This window comes from Nelumbo nucifera, chromosome 5, assembly GCF_055504915.1.
Source record: "Nelumbo nucifera cultivar China Antique chromosome 5, China Antique-T2T, whole genome shotgun sequence".
NCBI classification, from domain to species: Eukaryota; Viridiplantae; Streptophyta; class Magnoliopsida; order Proteales; family Nelumbonaceae; genus Nelumbo; species Nelumbo nucifera.
Genome location: NC_142653.1, coordinates 2799057 through 2821529, shown reverse-complemented (window position 1 = coordinate 2821529; position 22473 = coordinate 2799057). Strand labels below are relative to the sequence as shown.

The following is a 22473-nucleotide window of genomic DNA, read 5'->3' as shown; positions in this document are numbered from 1 at the left end:
CTATACTGCATCCATGGACCATGGTGGTCTATTATGTTGCCGACCTGCATATATTTCGGAACATATAATAACTGCGGGAGTTCATAATTTCATATTCAGCCCTAGTTCAGTACAAATAATGTAGCTGAGCATAACGAGTAACACTAAAAGCCATCATCCTCAATTTAGCAATTTAGGGATCATGCACGATGTACACCTCATAGCGATGAAGCTATGTGCTTCAGAGTAACGTAACCCATCAGCACTGCTCTGTTTCTCTCTTTCACCTTTGTCTGATATAAGACCCTGCAAATAATTCCAAGATTAGTCCTTTGAGTATGATAATACATTAATCAACAAACAAAGCACAAATCAAAATCTACCTTGAATCTTCTAGCCACATTTCGGTAATCAAGGTCTCCCCAGGGTAGACATGTAAAAGAAAACGGCCTAATATGTTCTTCACTTTGGTTGGATCTCCATTGCAAATGCATTTGATAACTGCCCTAACAGCAAAGCCAAGGGTGCACAATCCATGCAGTATGGGGCGTGAAAACCTATCAAATAAACAAACAAAATAATGAAAAAGAAAGCAACAAATAAGTTCCTAATTCCCACTTAACATCCTGAAGGAATTGAACTAACATGCATCATCCTTCAGTAGTCAGGAAATTTATTTTTGGTAATAAAATAAAATTTATTAAAATGAAAAAGGAAAGTACAGAGGGCGGTTGCCAGAAGTCACTCGAGAGAGAAAATAAAAAAACAAACTTCAACTCCCAAACAAGAAACCAACACAACCGAATCTCAACAAAAACCAGCAATAACCAAAAGCCTAACTTACCACCAAAAACACAACCCACAACCAAAAAACCCAAACACCTCAGAACAAAACCTCAAAAACAGCACAAATAGAACCACTTAAAACCCCATGAAAACAACATCCCCTCTCGAAAAACCAACACCATAACCACTCTCAAAGACTACAACTTTTAAACCACTGACCACTGAAAACTTCTAGAGGTTTTCTTGGTCTTCAAAATCTTCTTGCTTGGTCTAATCCCAAAGAGACCCTCTTTTAGTTTAGCAAAAGCCTTTGAGACCAAAACATCTCAATGTTTTTCTCTGTTTTTGAAGTCTTCTATATGCTAAAACATTCTTCCTGAACTCCAATGTGCAAGAAGGGTTCTCATTAATCCCTTCCAGTTCCAAAACTGTGTTTTTCTCGAGGAAGTGGACATCAACCTTCAGGTTTTTTTTTTTTTTTTTTAGATAAAAGATAACAGATTTCATTAAACAAGAAAGGGTACATGAGAGTATGTACAACAGGAAGCACACACAGGTTACAAAGGCATAACTCTCTCACTATGTAAAAATTCCCTATGGGCTCCCGATTTAGCCAACCAATCTGCTACAGAGTTTAACTCTCTAAGAATCCAGTACAGATTAGCATTCAAAGAGTCTCGAAGATCCCGTGCCTCATCCAAATAGTGAGCAAGCCTCCATGGCCCTCCATTCTTCTCCCCAATCCATCCAATAGTGTTTCTCAAATCTCCTTTGATGGCAAGGGAGGACAAGCCAAGCCAAGGTCTCCATTGCTTCAGTTTTTTCACTATCAGCTTCTTCCAATCTAGTTGTATTTAAGTCATTGTGACCCTCATCAAACAGTGGTTGATGCATGTTGTGAGGATTATTTAATTGTTATTTTATAGTTGCTGTTAGTGGGTTGTCCGCTTAAGATGCTGTCAGTTAGTTATTTTCTTTCTTATTAGTTTGTTTCTAGGGAGTGCTGCCAGGGGCATACTTGTAATTTCCATTCTTTTTATATTAAGTTAATATAAATAATGAACTGGCGGCAGTCAGAAGAAGGTTTTTTCTTTTTCTCTCAATCATATCTTCCTCTTCTTCTCTTTCTCTCTCTCGTCTCTCTCTCTCTCCATGAATGATTACATGGTATCAGAGCAAGGTTCTGGGCTATAAAAGAATTTCGGTCTCTCCTATTTGAACCTGCTTCGTCCTCTTTTCCTTCTTTGATTTCTTGGACGTGGAAGACAGAGAAACCCTAGCAGACTGCTTGCGGCTCTTCCTTTGGGTTCTTCCTTGGTCGTAATATCAAGGAAACCTTAGTCAAAGAAGGGCGATGCAGAAAGAGACTCCCTTTCTTCTTTGTTCGATGCTGTGAAGTCAGTTTCTGGTTGGCACCTTCGTACAGGTGCTGGACAGGGTATGTGTTCTTGATTTTTTGTTTATGACCAATGGTGTGAAGGCCTTACTCCTTGGTTCTATACATTCGTTTGGATGCCGGATTGTTAGACTGTATGGGCTGTAGTCGGACTGATAGTATACTATTCTAACGTCTGCCTTGGTTGGTGTTGGACTGATTACCGGGCTGGTTTAATGACTGAACCATCACAGAGTTGATTTCAGCAGTTTTTCGTTTTCTTTTCCACATCCCAGAAGTAAATTTCCTGAGGGTTGGTATTCTGTTTGTGGCTGTTGTGTAGTTGTGTGGGATTTGGACTGATTTCAGCAGTACTCTATGGCAAACTATGATTCAACTTCATCGGGGGTTACACCGACCCGCAACACAGCTGGTATGGGAGGTGAAAACATGATGTTTCCCATGCCCATTACCCCTTTAAATGGTCTAAATTACCTGAAGTGGGCTAAAAGTGTAAAACTTTATGTAACGACAAGGGGAAAAGCTGGTTACATAAATGGAAGGGTGAAAGAACCCAAGAGTGAGACAGCTGAACATGATAGGTGGGACCAAGAAAACAGTATGGTGATGTCTTGGCTCCTTGCAGCCATGGAACCTGATGTGAAGAACTTTATGTGGGCAGACACCGCTAGTGAGATCTGGGAATAGGCCAAAACTACCTATTCTGAGCAAAGGCATTATGCCAATGTTTACCAGTTGCAAGCTGAATCCTCAACCTGTAAACAGGGAAATTGTAGTTTGTTTTCCTATTATTCAGCCCTTACTTCCATATGGAAAGAATTGGATCATTATCAGGCTATAGAGTGGAAACATGATGACGATGCTAAGGCCTACAGGAAGCTGGTTTCTCAGCAGCGTGTGTTTGCCTTCTTGTTGGGACTGAACCCTGCCTATGAACCCTTGAGAGTTCAGATCTTAGGAAGCAAAGAGTTCCCGTCGGTTCACGATGTATACTCCCTTGTTCAATCGGAAGAAAGTAGGCAGAGTGTGATGGTTACAACCAAGGGGGAGCAACAAGTTGCTTTGGCTGCAATGAGTAATAACAACATGGGGAAGAAAAGTGACACCAAGAAGGCTGATGATAAAGACAAGTTGTTTTGTACCCACTGTCGGCGCTCACGGCATACACGTGACACATGTTGGGACATTCACGGGAAACCCAAGTGGGCAGTGAAGAACCAAGAACAGGGTAAAGGACAAGGTCAGAAGAAGATGAACACAACACATAATGCAGCCCATGTGGCAACCCAAGATACTCAGGTTGTCGGTACTACCCAGGACCACCTTAATAATTCTGACCCCAAGGAAGATATAATGAATTCCTTCAGAGACCACTTGGAGTCATATGGTAGGGCTTTGTGACAGATGGATAGCTCAGTCACTGGTACTCCTTCTACTTCATTTGCATCTACATCAGGTAATACGGCTTCTGCATTCCATGTCACTCCCACTGGTTCCCCTTGGATCATTGACTCAGGGGCCTCTAACCACATGACCGGTAAGCCGAACTTGTTTCAGACTTATAGCCTTTTGTCAGGAAGGGATAAAGTGAGGCTTGCAGATGACTCATTCTCCTCCATTGCAGGCCAAGGATCAATATCTCTTCCCCATGGCCTTAACCTAAATTGTGTATTGCATGTCCCTCAACTTCCTATAAATTTGCTTTCAATTAGTAGTATCACAAAATCTTTAAACAGTAGTGTAACATTTTTTCCTGGTTCATGTGTTTTTCAGGACCTAACTTCTAGGAGGATGATTGGTAGAGGGAGTCTAGTGGATGGTCTCTACATTCTCGACAACAAAGTTGGTCTCTCGGTGTCATCCTCAGAGTCACATAGTCAGTCAAATAAGAGTCGAATTTTTTTGTGGCATAGTCGGTTAGGTCATGTTTCTTTTGAAATAGTAAAGTCTTTGTTTCCGGTTTTATTTAAGTCATGTTCAGTGACAGAGTTTCAGTGTCAAATGTGTCAGTTGAGCAAACAATGTAGAACAACTTTTCACTCAAATAATAAAAGATCAAGTGTTCCTTTTCATGTTGTGTATTCTGATGTATGGGGGCCTACTACTGTAATCTCTGAGGGTGGATATAAGTACTTTATCACATTGATTGATGACTACTCTCGCTATACATGGGTATTCCCTATGCGTAGTAGAGACGAAGTTCCAAAAATTGTGAAAGACTTCCAGAGGATGGTATTTACGCAATTCCATGTTGAAATACAAATCTTCCAATCCGACAATGCAAAAGAATACTTCCATGGTGAGCTCAATGAGTTCTTTGCCTCCCACGGATCTATTCATAGGAGCTCATGTGCTAGAACACCACAACAAAATGGTGTTGCAGAAAGAAAAAATAGACACCTCCTTGAGGTAGCTCGCAGGATGATGTTACACATGAATGTTCCAAAAAGGTTTTGGATGGATGTTATACTTGCAACTACTTATGTCATCAATCGCATGCCCTCCAAAGTGTTGAACTACATTGCCCCTCATCAGTTGTTGTTCCCTCAGTCCCCTTTATTTTCCATTCCCATTAGAGTTTTTTGTTGGCGCGCCTTTGTCCATGATTTGTCTCCGTCTCGAGGTAAGTTAGACCCTCGGTCCATTCCTTGTATCTTTCTGGGGTATCCCTCCTCTCAAAAAGGGTATCGGTGCTTTGATCCCGTTAGTTATAAGTTTTTTGTGTCTATGGATGTGTCCTTCTTTGAGTCTGAGCCATTCTTCCCTGCTTCTCCTCAAGGGGAGTAGTAGTGTGGAAGAGGAGAGGTAGGTTCAGGTCCGCCAAGTCTCTCTTCCTTCTACTTCGGACCTTGCTCCCTTTCGTGTCTTCCAACGTACACGTCGTAGAGATCAGCAATGTGATAGAGATGTGGAGCAGCCAAACATTGAGCAACCGACACCGTTAGACTCCCAAGAGGTAAGTCCAATCCCTGTTGCACCTATTGATACCCCTACTCCTACTGTGGATGACCTTGACATTCCTATTACTCAAAGAAAGGGAGTCAGGTCATGCACTACCAAACACCCCATTACCCAGTTGGTCTCCTATGATCACATTTCCCCCTCATACCGAGCCTTTCTACCCATAGTTGATTGCATCCATGTTCCCAGAAATGTTGTAGAAGCCTTAAAATGCCCCGAATGGACAAATGCCATGAAGGAGGAGATTAATGCTCATCATAAAAATCAAACTTGAGAATTGGTGGATCTTCCAAAGGGTAAAGACCCCATGGGGTGTAAGTGGGTGTTTACAGTTAAACACAAGGCAGACGGAACAGTTGAAAGGTACAAAGCAAGATTAGTAGCCAAAGGGTACACTCAAGTGTACGGGGTTGACTATGATGAGACTTTTGCTCCAGTAGCTAAGATGAACTCAATTAGGGTTCTCCTGTCATTAGCTGCTAACTTTGACTGGGAATTGCATCAACTGGACATAAAGAATGCTTTTTTGAATGGTGACTTAGAGGAGGAAGTATACATGGTTCAACCCCCTAGATTTTGTGCCAAGGAAAGTGAAAATAAGGTGTGCAAGCTGAGAAAGTCTCTTTATGGTTTAAAACAATCTCCCAGAGCTTGGTTCAGTAAGTTTCACATGGCAGTTCAGCAGGTGGGTTTCAAACAATGTCAGTCTGATCATACACTCTTTGTGAAGAGATGTCAGGAACGGGTTGTTGTATTGATAGTGTATGTGGATGATATCATCATTACAGGAAATTGGAGTTCAGAAATACAAAAATTGAAACAATTCCTTGCATCTAAATTTGAAGTGAAAGATTTAGGTCCCCTGAAGTATTTCCTTGGAATTGAAGTCGCCCGCTCAGAAAAGGGTATCTTCATTTCTCAAAGGAAATACACCCTTGATCTATTACAGGACACAGGCAAATTAGGTGCAAGGCCAACAGATACTCCCATGGATGTTGACCACAAGTTGGGTGATTGTGATGGTGAACCTCTGAAAGATGTGAAACAGTTCCAAAGGTTAGTGGGAAAGCTGATTTATTTGTCCATGACCCATCCAGACATTGCCTATTCAGTTGGGGTTCTAAGCCAATTCATGCACTCTCCTAAGAAACCACACATGGAGGCAGTAGAGAGAGTTCTTAGATACTTGAAAAAGTATCCCGGAACAGGTCTACTATTCAATAAACATAATCACCTAAAGGTGGAAGTCTTTACAGATGCTGATTGGGCGGGTGCTGTGGATGACAGAAAGTCCATGAGTGGGTATTGCACATTTGTTGGAGGAAACCTAGTGACCTGGAAAAGCAAGAAACAAAGTGTGGTAGCAAGGTCAAGTGCTGAAGCTGAATATAGAGCTATGGCACATGGGGTGGCTGAAGTCCTTTGGCTAAAAAACCTTCTAGGAGAGCTTGAAGTTGTTGTTCATAATCCTATGTCTCTTTACTGTGACTACAAGGCAGCCATAAACATCGCCAGCAACCCTGTCCTACATGAGAGGACCAAGCACATTGAGGTGGACAAACACTTCATAAGGGAAAAATTGGAAAAAAGGGAAATCTGCATCCCTTATGTCAACTCCAAGGAACAACTCGCTTATGTCCTCACAAAAGGGCTTCCATACTCGTGGCACAATGAGTTATGTGACAAGCTGGGCATGATAGACATATTCAGCCCAACTTAAGGGGGAGTGTTGTGAGGATTATTTAATTGTTATTTTATAGTTGTTGTTAGTGGGTTGTCCGCTTAAGATGTTGTCAGTTAGTTATTTTCTTTCTTTCTTATTAGTTTGTTTCTAGGGAGTGCCGCCAGGGGCATACTTGTAATTTCCATTCTTTTTATATTAAGTTAATATAAATAATGAACTGGCAGCAGCCAGAAGAAGGTTTTTTCTTTTTTCTCTCAATCATATCTTCCTCTTCTTCTCTTTCTCTCTCTCGTCTCTCTCTCTCCATGAGTGATTACAATGCACTTGAAGATCTCCAACATTCTCCCTTACAGGCAACTTGTAGCGTTCCTCCAGATCTTGGAACATTTTCCTTGTAAAAGATTCACTTCCCAGATCTTGGAACATTTTCCTTGTAAAAGATTCACTTCCCAACACAAACAGACCAAGAGCTTTACCTACATCCACAGCCATGTCCACAACCTCAGTTACATCAACAGCTTTATCAACCCGATGAGTCTCATCTACACAGGCTTCTTCCTCACCATCCTTTCTCAGACTTCTACCCTCATCAGAAGAGAGAGCAACATCTTCATTCTTTTCAGCTTTAGTTTCTATCAAAGGTCTTGTTCTGTAAGCTCTCTTCCTATTAAACAATCTGGGCCCCGAGATACCCTGACGTTCTCTTATTTGGTGAGTTTCATCTAAACAAATTTCTTCCTCACCCACCTCAATTAAGCTTTCATCCTCATTTGTAGAAGAAAATTCATCCCGACTCTTTTCAACCTCAGTCTCTGTTTGCAGCCTTGTTCTATAAGTTCTTTTCCTACTATATGCTTTCAGTCTCACACAAACTTGGCCTTTTTCTTTAGTTCTTCCCCCATCCTCTAACCTCTTCTCTCCAGATTAAATATCGAAACCAATAAGGAGTGTGGGTCCTCCACTAGTCTTTCCCCACCACTGTCAAGATTCAGCACCAGGACCTGGTCCTTCCCCACAATAGGAGCAGCCCCCAACGCCTTTTGGTTGCTTACACTCAATCTTTTTCCGCTTATCAAACTCAGAAAACAAGAAGGAACCGATGTAGCCTACCTCCGACGTAGTACATTTGTGTTCTGATGCATTGCGGCTGAAAGATATGCAATCAACAAGCTCTTTCTCTACCCCTAAAAACAAAATAGAGTCTTCCTCACCCTTTCCTGGATGAGACAATGTGGAAGCAACTCCCAACCCTTCGTGGAGATCGGCTTCCATCAGGGCAAACTTGTGCCCACACCATTCTAACAGCCTTTTGCAACCTTGCATTGGGAATATCTCCCCATGAAATAAAGCACACAAGTATGGAGATATTCTCAATGCAAGGCATTAAAGGCTGATCGAACGGGCTTTGCCCTGACTGAAGCCGAACTCCTCTTCGTAAGCCCTTGTCCCTTCACTTTTCTTCTCCAGGATCATTAGATCTCTTTGGTTTTATTGAAGGAGCCTTGTCGATTCTTAGAACATTGATCATTATCGTAAGAATATCTCATTACAAAGCATTCGTCATCTTCCCCAGAAGTCATCTCTTTCCTTCTTCAGCAACCTATGAGATTTCTAGCCCTTTGCTTGACTCAGAAATTCCCTATTCATAAAAATAAAATAAAATAAATTAAAAAAAGAGTTGCACTGTTGTTGGGTCGAACTGACCAAATGTTTGCTTGGACCAGCCCCACTTGGTCCAAAATTTAAAACCCTCTCATCTTTTCGATTTAGGGGCTTTGAAGTTTTCAAATTTACAACACAAACCCTGACCTTTTCACCTATGGTTGCCCCCTTTCTCTGCACCTCTCCCAGTACAGGGCAAATAGTAGGTGGTCACTTTAAACCGTCTTCTTTTAACACCTCTCTTGCCACCTTCTGGTATTTCAAACGAAATAAAGGGTCTTCTCCTGCTATTATGATCCCAAGTTTGAAGACCTCATCAAGATAAAACAGATCCAAGAGTTTTGGAATCGAGTTCACATTCTCAGTCTCAACTAATATTCTTGCAAACTATATGTTCTCCCACCTCCTATTCCTAAAACCAAACCTTCTGAAGCTACCTACAGCATTTCCAATGGCCCTAAAAACCTGTGTACTCCAAGCATGTAATGGTATTCCATAGACATTGATCCAAACAAATCTTATCTTCTCTGCATCCTTTCTAAGACAAGGTGACCATCTACTGAAAAAAAAATCTGGGTTCCTTTCTCTCCCTGTCCTTTCCTTCGCTAGGGCTTCTTCCATTTCTTCTTTCCATCTGAAACTGAAGAGGAATAGCAATTCCCCCATCCTTCAAACACAGCAAAACTTAGGTTTCTCCACTCAGCCCTTGCCCATAACTCCACATCTTTGATATCAGGATCAGAGTGCACAAATCTACCAACTAAGCATCTATTTAAAAACTCCAATCTCTCTTGAACCTTGCCCACTTCCCTAACAGACACCTTTCTTCATAATTGACATTGATTCTAGCCACCTCGCAGCTTCCGACCCCAAGCCTCTATTCAACACCGTCGTTTCTCTGCCTCTGTTCAACATCACTGATCACCACCACCGTTCAGCATTGCGGTTCAAAAACATTCCAATATTACCATGGTCAAAATTCTTTCAATGATGGCCAATAGATGGAACAAAGGCAAAAGATTCTAGCATGACCAGGGAGTATTATTTTACCTCCTTGTTTTCTAAAATTGTTTTGTATAAAGCAATATCAGTTAAGATGGCAAGCTAATGACTATTTACCAGGAAAAAAGTGTAGATTACAAAGGCTTGGGGGTAGTGACACTTAGGCCCTTGAACTTCCGCTTGCAACAAAGATACCAACACTGTGCTCCTACCGTTAGCATTCCATTGGTTTTGAATTTTTATGAGACCATTTCACCCCCTCTGTTGCATTTCCAAAATCCAATGGCAGATGCTCTACCTCTTTCAAGTTTCAACTCTCCTTCGTTTCTCTCCTAGACAAATGAAAAGAAAATAGGAAAAGTTCAAAACTTGGATATTTGAGATGCAGAAAGGAGAGGGCAAAATTGTCTCATAAAAGTCAAAAACTGAGAGTATCCATTGGAAAGAGAAGAGAGTTGAAAACTGAAAGTACGGGGTAGATCTGTCACAAATGGAAGTTTGGGGAGATAAGTATAACTATCCCCAAAGTACAGGGTAGTTCTCTGTATTTTACCCAAAAAAAAAGAAATTTTAAATTAAACATAACAATAGAATCTTTTTTTTTTTTTTTGAGAAAAGGTAATGCATAACATAACCATAGAATCATAAATAATTTAAATACAAAAAAGATCCAATAAGCCAAGTGACCTAGAATGAAACAAAACCATATAAAGACAAAAAAGAGCCAATAAGCCAAGTGATCTTGAATGAAAGGGTCATTACCCAATGTTCGTCTTGACTTTGAATTCTCATGCTTGTCAGCTACTTGGTAGAAATTTTAAACTAAACATAACCACAGAATCATAAATAATGTAAATACATTAATATGATAATAAAGACAAAAGATCCAATAAGCCAAGTGATCTAGAATGAAAGGGCCATTACCCATTGTTCGTCCTGGCTATCCAGGGTCTAGGAAGGATGGACCAGATATGGATCTAACTTCGCATTGTTATTTTATTTTTTTTGGGTAAAATACAAAAACCTCCCCTAAAGTTTCTGACAAACATAAAAACTTCCCCTGTAGTTTTACTTTAGCAAAAACCTCCCCTGAACTTTTAAAGATCTTGACAAAAACCTCCCTTCCATGGTTCAGACAAAAAATCAACATAATTACAAAATTACCCCTGATTAATTGTTAGAAGTCAATAAAATATTTCAAAATGTCAGAATTGACCCTGCTTCCCCTTCCTCTCCCAATAGAAGGGAATGACATGAAATCCTTCCCCCGATCTCCCCTCACTGGCATGGAATTCTTCCCCTTCTCTCTCTCTCTCTCTCTCTTCTCCATCCCCACTGTCCCCACTCTATTCCATCGAGCAGATTGAGTCAGAGCAACCAAAAGGCACTATTCATCTTCTTCACGGCAGTGAATAGAGTTTCAGCAATTGATCATCAGAGTGTTGAAGAACTTAGACGACCATTAATGGCGACGACAGTTAAAGTGCCCATTCGTATCAATATTCGATATGAATAGACCTGCAGCAAGCCAGCAACGATTTCAGCATCCATGTCTCTGTCCGTCTGTCTAAAGGGAAAAAAAAGAGTGTCGATACTTTTGCCTTTTAGCCATTTTGTATTGACTTACTTGGAGGAATCTAGTCCGTTAATTAATTGCTGGTCGGCTGGGGTTTCTGCTATTAAACAATGTATTTTCAGATCACACCAATGGAACTACTGCGATGATTGATGTACGACTTCTGCTTTAAAATGAGTTCTAGCATCTCTGTGTCGTCTCTATGTTAAATTCATGAAAGTGGATTTAAGAACTTGATGTTGTGATCATGTAAGTCTGTAATTAGGTGTTTGTGGGTGTATGTTGTATAAGTCAGAAGTTACAGCATCGAAGTCATGACGAGAGGTGCTTGCAAGCCTTGTGAAGGACACAGGGATAAGATACGCTGGCGACGGAATTGGAACCACTCCAGCTTCTCTAGAAACGAGAAGGGCGGATTTTATAGGTGTTGAGGGGATCAAAGGTGATGGTGCTGAAGTAGAGAGCCTAAAGGATCAGGTTAAAGGATTTCTGAAAAGTCTGTAGCCGAAATGCTCGAGGAGTTGGCCAGGGGTTACAGGGAAAAAGTGCAACAGAGTCTTGGGAATGAGGACTCGTAAATTGTTAAGAAGTTGGGAGGGCCTTGGGCAAAGGTTTCTAGTAGGCTAAGTTTTGGTCCTCTCGTCTTGTGAAGGTATCACTACTGGTGGACTCGCTGCCATTGCTGCCAATTGTAGGTTTGTTTTTCGTTCACTACTCATTTCTATTGCTTTATGTTGGGCAGCAGCTTGAAACTAACTTTTAATAGGTTTAGCTAAAACCTGAAGTTCTCATGAGAGAATGAGAGAGCTTCAAGGAGGATGCCGCTGACAGTTGCTGAAACTCTATTCGTTGCCACCGTGAAGAAGATGAACAGTGCCTTTCAGGTTGTTCCAACTCAATCGACTCGATGGAAGACAGTGGGGATAGTGAGGATGGAGGAGAAGAAATCAACGAGAAAAACCAGTGAGGGGAGCATTGGGGGAAGGATTTCACGTTATTCCCTTCTATTGTGAGAGGAAGGGGAAGCAGGGGCAATTCCAACATTTTGAAATATTTAATTGACTCCCTGACAATTAATCAGGGGCAATTTCGTAATTTTATCAGCTGTCTGTCTGAATCACTGATGGAAGGGAGGTTTTTGTCGAGACCTTTTAATGTTTAGGGGAGGATTTTGCTGAAGTAAACTACAGGGGAGGTTTATGATTGTCAGAAACTTTAGGGGAGGTTTTTGTATTTTACCCTTTTTTTTAACAGGGAAAGGATACTCTTAGACTTGACCCCGAATTCTCATGCTTGCCAGCTACTTGGTCAGTGAACTAGCCAGTAGAGCTCCTAAAAACCTAGTCAATCTAGTCACTGCTTTACTATGCTGTTATGGAGTACAAAGATAATAGGTGGTACCTATTTGCTCAGGTCAATCTTCTGGTATAACCATATAACAAAAGACCATGTAGACGATCTTCGACCCTACAACTTTTAGGTGGCCTAAGAGAAGAGGTAGAATTTTACGGAGATGTGTTAGGGATGCTTTAGTATGGACAGTTTGGGAGGAAAGAAATGACAGAATTTTTAATGATACAGAAAGGGATGTAGATACTGTTTGGGAATATCTGCTAATAAGGGCTATTAGCTGGGCCAAAACTTTGGATTTATTCTCACTTTTCTCCTTTGATGACATATGGAGAAACTGGGAATCTGTTGCAAATTCTTCTTCGGTTAAGGACAAACCTGTTGTAGACTGGAAGCCACCCGAAGACGGCTTCATAAAGCTCAACTTTGATGGCAGTAGCTTTGGCAATCCTGCACCTTCTGGTATTGGGGGTGTATTTAGGAATGAAGAGGGGCAGATTGTGGCCTTATTCTCAGGCGCAATTGGAGTGGGGGATGCAGTTAGTGCAGAGGTGCAAGTTGCTTTACAGGGAGCACAAATTGCTAAAGAGTTGAACTTTAGGAGGTTGATCATTGAAGGTGACTCTAAAGTGGTAAATGGGTGGCTGAAAGAACCAGAGACAATAGCCTGGTCTTTTAGGGGAGAAATGAAAAGATTCAAGTGGCTTACCTCTAATCTCACAGTTAGAGTTCAGTGGGAGAGGAGGTTAGCAAATGGGCTGGCTGACCTACTAGCTAAGCAAGGGGTGAACAGGGATCAATTATTCTGGGCTCAATTGTAATTTTACTTTGTTTTTAAGGCAGCAACTTGTGCCTCCTGGGAGAACTTACTTTTATTGTTATTAATAAAATGCTTTATTATTCATCAAAAAAATGTAAGCTGGTGCATGCCAACGTTACTCACATGTTGGGAGCAAAATAATTTTTTTCATTATAATCAAATGATCAGTTAATCATGTTATTGATGACTAGATCACAAGTCCTTAATTTCACATAGAAATAAGAATATGCAATGCATATATTATGAAATATCTATCTGGTCTAAACTAGAAAATCCTTTCACCACCAATTAGTATGACTAGAAAAAGCAGACAATATAACTCACAAATACAAATTAATTTGTAAGCGTGAAATAAGTTGATTTAACCACTGGAAAAGAGGATATACAGTGATGCATTGTTACTAGGAAGTCAAAACAAAATGAAAAGAAACCAAAAAAATCCCACGAAATGTGACCAGATAGAAAGAAAAAATACTACAGGTAACTGATGTTGAACTAACCCAGCAGTTTCTGCAACCATAGGATCCGAATGCAGAGGATTATAATCTCCTGATAACCTGTATAGTAATGCCTGCATGATCAGGTGGGTCAGACACTAAGCATCAAGAATGCAAATATCACTGTTGCTAAGGATATGCATCAATTCAAAATCCAGCTTGAGATCTCAATTTTTTTAACAGAATTTAAAATATATCCCTCGTTTATCAAAGTTTCCAAGAACTTGTCTTTGTTAGAAACTTAAGTATCCTATGAATTGAGCCCTGCTCGTTTTCTGGATTTTGAAGAGTGGAGGTCAGTCAATGGGATTTTGGTTCCCATTGACCAAGATATCCATGTTCATTTTTCAGATTCATGAGGGGCCCATGGAAAAATTACTTTCCCTGGGTATCACTTACCTGCCATCTCCTGGGTAGGCAAGTAACTTTCCCACCTGGGGGAAAGTTAACACATGATGGAACAAAATTGCCCCTTTTTAATAATGGCTTTTTATGGCTAAAATGGTCATTATTTTATTAACCTGGGAAACAAAAGAACATGGGTAAATGCACTTACCTGGTTAAGTTCACTTACCCAGGTAAATGAGCAAATGAAAAACGAACACGGCCTTGGTCCTAACATTGTTCTGTTGTTGGGCCTTGTTCCATTGGAGGTTTTCGGACTTGACTGACCACATTACAAGCACTATAGAAAATTTTTCGGACTCAATGTACTAATACAGTAACATCATCTCACACTTTTCTCAAGATCAGGGTTTTCTTGTCTGAAAATTTTTCTAGATGTACTATTAAGAGGAGCAAGCTACAGATCTAATCTGCACCAAGACCTCAGTAACCAGAACATGGAGCAGGTATGGGAAGAATACGACAAAAATGCAGATGCAAGGTAATTTAATAAGTGATCCACAAGCAAATTATCCATCTCTGTAATTTCTCAGTTCAAATTTCACATGAGAACTACAAAGCAATTTTTGTGCAACTATTTCAGATATAACTTAATGGTGCATGCCTGAGATTCTTGAGTACAATCTTCATATACTGCAAAAGGTTGTTGGCCTTTCGTAATTTTAACTGGCAAAATTTGATTGGCTGGATATTTTGAGAATGAATATGGAGGTGATGATTTTGTGAATCCACCAGCACCACGCAAATAGATAGTCGTTCTGCATAATTATGGTTAAAATTCTAAGTAAATCCCCATTTTTACTTTAAAGCATAGTGTATCTAAATATCACACTGACCGATTCATGCACAATGGTTGACCAGAGTCTTTCTCATAACTTGTGGTTTCAATCTCAACAACAGCAGCTTTACCTGTAATAATAGATAACATTGCTTAAGAAAATATCTCTGCGTCAATAAATACTACTAGCCAAATATATAAAATGCTATCCACATTTTTTTAGGTCATGGTTCACTTCCATTTATTTGCGTGGATATAGGGGCAATGGGAAACTTCCATTCACAATCCATAAGCTATGGTTATTTTCATTATTTTCTGTTTGTTTCAATACCCACAAATTAGGCTAACAAGAAGACAAGTTGAGCAGCTGACAGTTGCTTTGACCCCTCACTAATCACCTTTAAAGTACCTTTTTCTATTAGGTACTTTAAAGGTTAGAAGTCAGGTGGATAATTATCTTCTTTACAAAAAGCTACTTTACACATACAAGTTATTTATATATTTAAGGCATATAATATACTGTATTTACATATGATACATTCAGTTTTTTTTTTTTTGTGTGGCTGCTGATCACTTGAAACAAATATCAGGATGTGGTAGACTCTTCTCCATCCCCTCCCTCCAGTGTTGAGAACATTATATGCTAGGTCAGCTCAGACTCACAAACTTGGGTTAGGCTCACAAACATCAATATCAGTTTAACATGTTAATATATCATAATATCTAAATAAACTTTTGACCTAACTTCACAACTAAGGTAATGAACTCAAGGTCAGCTCAACACAGATGACTTAGGTTAGGTTTGTATTGGGTATAGCAAGTATGTATAGAGCCAACAAGAAAAGGTCCAACAATACAAAGATTAGAAGAAAACTAGCCAAGAGTTCAGAGCCTTTATATATCGATTTGAGGTGCTATTAAGGATACAAAATATGTTTTTGTAATACATAAATGAGTTGAGAAGAACCAAAATTGAGTATAGCCTAATCAGGTTCAGGTTCAACTCATGCTCAGCTAAACAAGCTGTGTTTGAGACTCCACTCGGGATTGATTAGCAAGTCACAAAAATTGAACTCAGGATAGAATCATGCATAGGAAGAGTATTTAGAAACAGTTGTGGGTCAAGTCTAGCTCTCTTCTTAGGCCCTATAGGTGTTGGTGACTCCATTAGGGCCAAATAACTTGCTGTTTTGCAGGGCTTAAGAATGGGTAAAATGCTGGATATGAGGAATTTAACAGTGAAAGGAGATTTAAAGGTGGTGGTGAGATGGTTGAGAAATGATAGAAAAAGAGCATGGCATCATCAACATATTGAGAGGGAAATCAAACACCTAGAACTCCTTGTTATCGAGTTGGGATCTCCTGCCAACAAAACACGTTTCAACACCCTACCAACTTGATCTGACACCACATCTCACTATGAAATTGGGGCCCACCATAAAAGTGGGACCTGCCATGCATGAGATGTGCAGTGTCAGATCAAGTTGGTAGGTGTTGGAACGTATTTTGTTGGCAGGTGATCCGCACTCCTTGTTATCTTCATCTGGGTGTACAGATCAGCTAACATTATACCTGACTCTTTAGCAAAGGAATAACTTGTTTTGAGGGGGGGTAACTATGTAACTATGTAATTGAGGGGTAATTACCATTGTGCATAGCATTCTTTTTAACTTTCAATGATCAATAAAATTGACAAAAGTAACCAATAAAAAAAGGGAGTTTCATCCATAGACATCACCATGAATCATTTTTCACTTTTATCAATACCTTTTAGGCAAATCAATTTATTTGAACTACATTCTTTTGCACAATGCTCAACTCAACCAAGTCCAGTCCCAACCATATGGGATCGACTATGTGAATTACGCTCTGCCATTCCACTGTTCAGTTATGGGCCCTCAAATCATTTCTTACTACTACAACCTACGCCCTTCTTGGCTTGCCCCTAGCTCTTCTAGACCCTTCAACTTTCAACAGATCACTTCTCACTGGTGCTGTAGATAGCCTTTTCTGCACATGACCACCTTTTGCACAGCACATTTACATCGTATTAAGTATATAAGAAACATAAAATTAATAAATCATACAAACATGTCTGCTTTTCAGGTTGTCAGACTTATCATGATAGAACCATAACATCAGTGTTAGAAATATCCCCCTAGCCTAGTTATATAGACAAAACGTAAATTCTTTGTCCAATAATGGAAACAAACCTTTGTCATGCAATCCTGCAATTGTCCCTCTGTTTAGTATCTGAAATGACAAAATGAAGGAATAAATATCCACTTTCCGGTCTCCGCTAAACAAAGATTGAAGCAATTTGGAGATAATGAATATTGAATAAAATATGGATGCAATAGGTTTCTCAGCAATAGTTTTAATATATGTTCTTATCTTCTTCAAAAAAAAAATGGATGCAAAAGCAACTAAAGAGGACTCCTGAAGCTAGCAAGTTTATGCAACTTCCACAAAAAAAAAACAAAAAACAAAAAACAAAAACAAAAACAGAAACAAAACAAAAAACAAAAACAAAAACAAAAACAAAAACAAAACAAAAGATAAATAAACAATAGACAATTAATAAACTTCCAACTTGATCCAGCTAACAATGTACTGACTCATTTTGAGAAGGAAGAATTACCCTGATATAATTAAAACAAAATCATATATGTTGATAGATCTCAAATTATAATTGGATGATTAATGCAGTAAAGGCACTTGGGAATCAAGTCATAAAAAAAGGCACTTACAACCAATCAATAGATTTTCTTCCATCATGAAAATAATTCAAGTTCATATATTCCAAATTATTTTCTTTTTTTTCTTGGTGGATGAGAACCTTCTGCCTACCACAAAAAAGCAACCACAGCAACTTAAAGTAACACAAAAGAGGAATTAATGACCCGATCCGCTTGCCAGGCACCAAATAAAAGCATAAAATGAGAAAAGTACCCAACAGTCCAATTACCAATAAACAGAAGAAAATATAAAGTTAAAACAAGAAACCTCCCAAGACCCATATTCATGGCAAAAAATGCCATTGAGTCGTGCTAGCATGTTTAGAAAATACCAAATAGGTATCTATTGTGATTCCTATCAACAACAATGATACTGACATTATTAAACATTTTATTAATGTATTTGGCATGTAGGCGTAATCATTTCTTGACCTCAAGTTACATGGCTCCCCTTATTGTCCAAGCTATTCCATTTCTTCTACCTATTTACATTTCACAATAGTTCAAAGCTTGAATCATGAAATAGAATTTGCAAACTATTGAAACTTCTAAATTTGTCAACAGAAAAAAAATGATTTATGCCGAATAACCAAACAAATTTTTCTTATTGATCTACCTAGTTATTCAGGGAAGTTTGGTAGTCAAAGATCATTCGAACTTTCCAATCAGGTCCTCAGGCACTAAAGAAGGTATATATGAGTGTGCATTTGAAGAATCATAAAAAGCAGATGTTGCAACTAGAAAATAAATAATTTGGTCAGATATCTTACACAGCCACTGGTTGGAAATGGCTTGTAGATTTCTATGTATTGTTGGCCATGTAATAGAAGACGTGGATCAAATCTGGTAACCACAAAAGCCAAAGACATGAATAAGTTTCCACTTAAGATCAAATGACAAAGCTATTTAATAACCAGCATAGGAAATTGTTTGGAAACCTGCTTAGAAGACAAGATAACTTAAATCTGGGATACAAATGAAAGATGAACGAGATAACCTTCTAGGGCTTCAAATGGGATATAGGTAGATCCAAACTTGATTCGTTCATATTCTAGTTTGAAACAGATCTTATCCATCAAATTTATATCAGATTTGAATCAAATTCAGATTTCAATTGGATATTGAATAGTATTAATAAATTAAACAAAAAAATATCAAAATATTATATATTATTAATAAAATGAACTAAAAAATGACTTCATTATTGTATTTCATAAACAAAACGAATTAAAATTTACTTGTGTGAAACTTGAACATATGTCAATTTAGTTAAAAACACAACATTCAAGCCAGCCTTACTAATAGATACAATATAAATTTTAAGTGTATGTGTATATCAAATGAGATCAGATAGGGGTGGATTTATATTTGATCCAATTATAAATGGATCATATTTGGACCACTGTTATAATAGGATCAAAATCAGATACGAATTCAGACAATCATATACAATTTACAACCTTATTGCTTTCACTTCCTGGATACAGTATACTTACTCTAACCCTGGTATCTGTTTGACATATCCCATGTTTCCAAGTGTAAATATAGCTGCAAAAGTTGGCAAGACCTGCAAATGAACAAGTCCAACAGTAACATTAAAAAAATCATTTATAAGAAAATATATTTTTGGTGCAAGGTATAAAATTTTAGTATGATAAACATAGCAAAAAACAATCAGTTTATGACCATAAAATTTTAGTATAACAATAACAATCAGTAACATAGAGCTCTGATCCACTACCCACACGACTCTACAGCAGCACACCAGGAACATCTCTCCACTTGTATGTATGTTGTCATTCATGGGGAAATGTTCCTGATGTGCAGCTGTAATACATTGTGGGTAGGATGTTAGTAGCGTCTTACAGGTAGCAGTTCCGGAGTCGGTAACATAACCTCTTATATTTTGTTTTCCTTGTTTATTACTAAGACCAATTCCTAAAATGCTGTCAATATGGTAAATGGTGCTCATAATCCCCTTTAGAAGCTAGCATACCTATAGAGGGAAATTGAAGGTAGGCATCGTAACATCACCTTGCAGGCATTGTAACAACCAGCTTTCTGGTGGTCTTGCAAATATCACCTGCAGCTCTCTCAGTTCCCAGTTTTTCACTAACATAAGCATGCTACATCAGAACTTTGATTTTCCTATCTACTTAGCTTTTTCTAGGATAGGGTATCTACGTGCCTCCATTTAGGTTTTTAAATTTGGTGCCAAAAATAAGAAAAATAGATTTCTTGTAAAGCACCAATTGTGTATCCAAGTATTTGAGATGTTCTTTTTTTTTATTGTTAACGGTAACTTCATTCAATATTAGAGATCAAAATACATCTGCCACACACCGAAAAGGTGTTGACCCTTTACACGAAATGAATTACCGCAAGGCCCAAAAAAATCTTCCCTAGTAACCCCTTGTTTGGCTAAGGTATCAGCATCTATTTGCTGTCCTTCTAACCAATCTAAATTCTAAGGGATATACCAATCTCCCATGACAAACACTTTATCTCCCTCAGAATATGCATATGTGTCCAACTCACTAGATCATTTGCTTGCATCCACCCTATTACCAGCTAGGAGTCCCCTTCCACTTCAATCTGTCAAAGTTTTAATTGCTTAGCCAGTCTCAAGCCATGGAGTAGATATTAAGGAAGGGATTAAAAAGAGTGGGAGAAAGATACATTAAGGAGTGAATGAGATACAGAGTGATTTGCTTGCATCCACCCTATTACCAGCTAGGAGTCCCCTTCCACTTCAATCTGTCAAAGTTTTAATTGCTTAGCCAGTCTCAAGCCATGGAGTAGATATTAAGGAAGGGATTAAAAAGAGTGGGAGAAAGATACATTAAGGAGTGAATGAGATACAGAGTGATTAAAGATAAGTGAGGGAGAGAGAGGGAGTGAGGGAGGTTTAGGGTGTTATTGATGATGATTATTCTTTGAAAGTCATATCAAACTAAGCTTCCAGCTACTAAAAATATAAAATACCATTCAAATTGATCACAAGGTCAATATCTTTACCCTCATATTCTCTTTATAATATTATAGGTTTGATCAAATTTGGATCTTCTCCTAACAAAACCGATTCCAACACGCTTCCGACATGATCTGACACTGCACATCTCACCAATCACCATGAGACTGGGACCTACCATGTCTGAGATGCGCAGTGTCTGATCAATTTGGAATATGTTAGAAACTCTTTTTTTTTTTTGTGGAGAGCAGATCCAGTCTCGATATGATAAATGTTTGTCTCCATTCTTGTTTATGGTCCTCAAGAAGACCATCTCCAGCTGGGATCAAATTAAAAAAGCAAAAATGCTCCTTAATGATTGAAAATGAATTGCAGGTGTTCTATGACTAGTGTTGCCCAATATAAGCCATTTATTTTCATTTGATATAAATACATTACATTTATGTAGCTTCAACCCATGAGATCCCCGTTACATATAACAATTCTTAAAACTGCACCAGATGCATCATTGAACATCACATTTCTAATAGTGGACGCCCGGAGGCCCGAAACGCATGTAAGAAAAGGGAAGAGGACAGTTTGGTGCAAAACAAGTATAATCAAATTACAAGACCTGGATGTATGGCTGCCCATTTTCATGGTAAACATATTTGAGCTCCTTCTCATCCAAGGCATTCCCTCTACATGCTCCGATACCAAGAGCATAGAGTGCAACATCTCTGCTAGCAAGGAATATGCAATTGGCATCAAAACTAAAAGACGATCACATACATAGAAACATAAAAGAGAATAAAATAAATGAAAATATATTGGAGGAAATCAGGACAGTTAGGTATTTACCTTTCATCGTAAGCGAACTTCACCTATGGTGCATCCAATTTGTGCAAGAAGAAGGAATAATAAAACCAATAAATCAATGGATGAAGAAATTAATCTCAAGCAATATAAATTAGGGAAGAAAAGGTCGATGAGATACTCGCAAATATCCAATTATGAACCAAAAAAAAAAAATATGCTAAGAGCATCGAATTCGAAAAGTATAGCTAACTGGGATATATTAACAAACGCAATCAAGCACTTAGAACCACAACTAGAAAATGAACCTCAGGAAATTTGTAAGAGATTATCTTCCCCGGATCGAAACCCGAATTCTCAGCCATGAAAGTTACTGTAAACAGCAAAGACTTTCTTTAGTTTCTGCGAAATCAGGGTAAGATTTTAAGCTCATAGCTTCTACTAACTTGGAAGGGGAAAAATAGTGGTTGCAGAAGATGGGTAGGCGTTTTACCTCTGATGGATTTTATAAAACGTTATTCTTCGACCAGTAGAAGTGTAGGCCGAAGGAAGTGTTGTTGCATTCTCAAGCGGGAGCTATGGGTGCCCAGGTAGTGACACGAAAATTGGGACGGGAAGGACGAACACGAACGTCCATCAACCCAAATAAGTCCATTGCTGATGTAAGCCATCATATGACATTCACCTTCTTCAGAGAGACGAGAAAACAGGTAAAGTTAATATGCTATCACTTATCGGTTATGTTTGGTAGGTTTCCCGGTCCCCCGTTGCCGTTACGTGGGGAAGTCGACTGCCAACAAAACACGTTTCAACTTTCAACCCTCTACTAACTTGAATCTAACACTATACATCTCAAAAATGGGACCCGTCACATATGAGATGTGCGGTGTGAGATTTTATTCGTTGAGGGTTGTAATTAAGTTGTAAAGGTTGTAAAAGGTTTGTAACAGTGGTCCCTACTTTTTTCTTAATTTTTTTTTTCTTTCCCCTGTTTGGTTTGAAGGAAAGAAGTAGGGAAAGAAAAAAAAAAAGTTAAGAAAAAAGTAGGGACCACTGTTACAAACCTTTTACAA

The 22473-nt window shown here is 38.8% G+C and overlaps 1 protein-coding gene across 3 annotated transcripts; it reads right to left on the bottom strand.

Moving 5' to 3' along the window:
• Window positions 1–24: 24 nt before the first annotated feature.
• On the bottom strand, window positions 25–22053 carry ECH2 (enoyl-CoA hydratase 2). Of its 3 annotated transcripts, none has more exons than XM_088888546.1 (13): window positions 21894–22053; window positions 21709–21773; window positions 21446–21468; window positions 21219–21324; window positions 19131–19201; window positions 18405–18477; window positions 17110–17149; window positions 15426–15515; window positions 14955–15027; window positions 14723–14876; window positions 13717–13787; window positions 363–536; window positions 25–285 (listed from the first exon to the last, which is right to left on the bottom strand). In XM_088888546.1, exons 2-13 carry the CDS (start codon window positions 21763–21765, stop codon window positions 198–200), a joined length of 1020 nt encoding a protein of 339 aa, XP_088744672.1. In that variant the 5' UTR covers window positions 21766–21773; window positions 21894–22053; the 3' UTR covers window positions 25–197. The 3 variants fall into 3 exon arrangements, with proteins under 3 accessions (XP_088744672.1, XP_088744673.1, XP_010266090.1); XM_088888547.1 differs by having other exon boundaries at window positions 21709–21802; window positions 21894–22038; XM_010267788.2 differs by lacking the exon at window positions 15426–15515.
• Window positions 22054–22473: the final 420 nt, after the last annotated feature.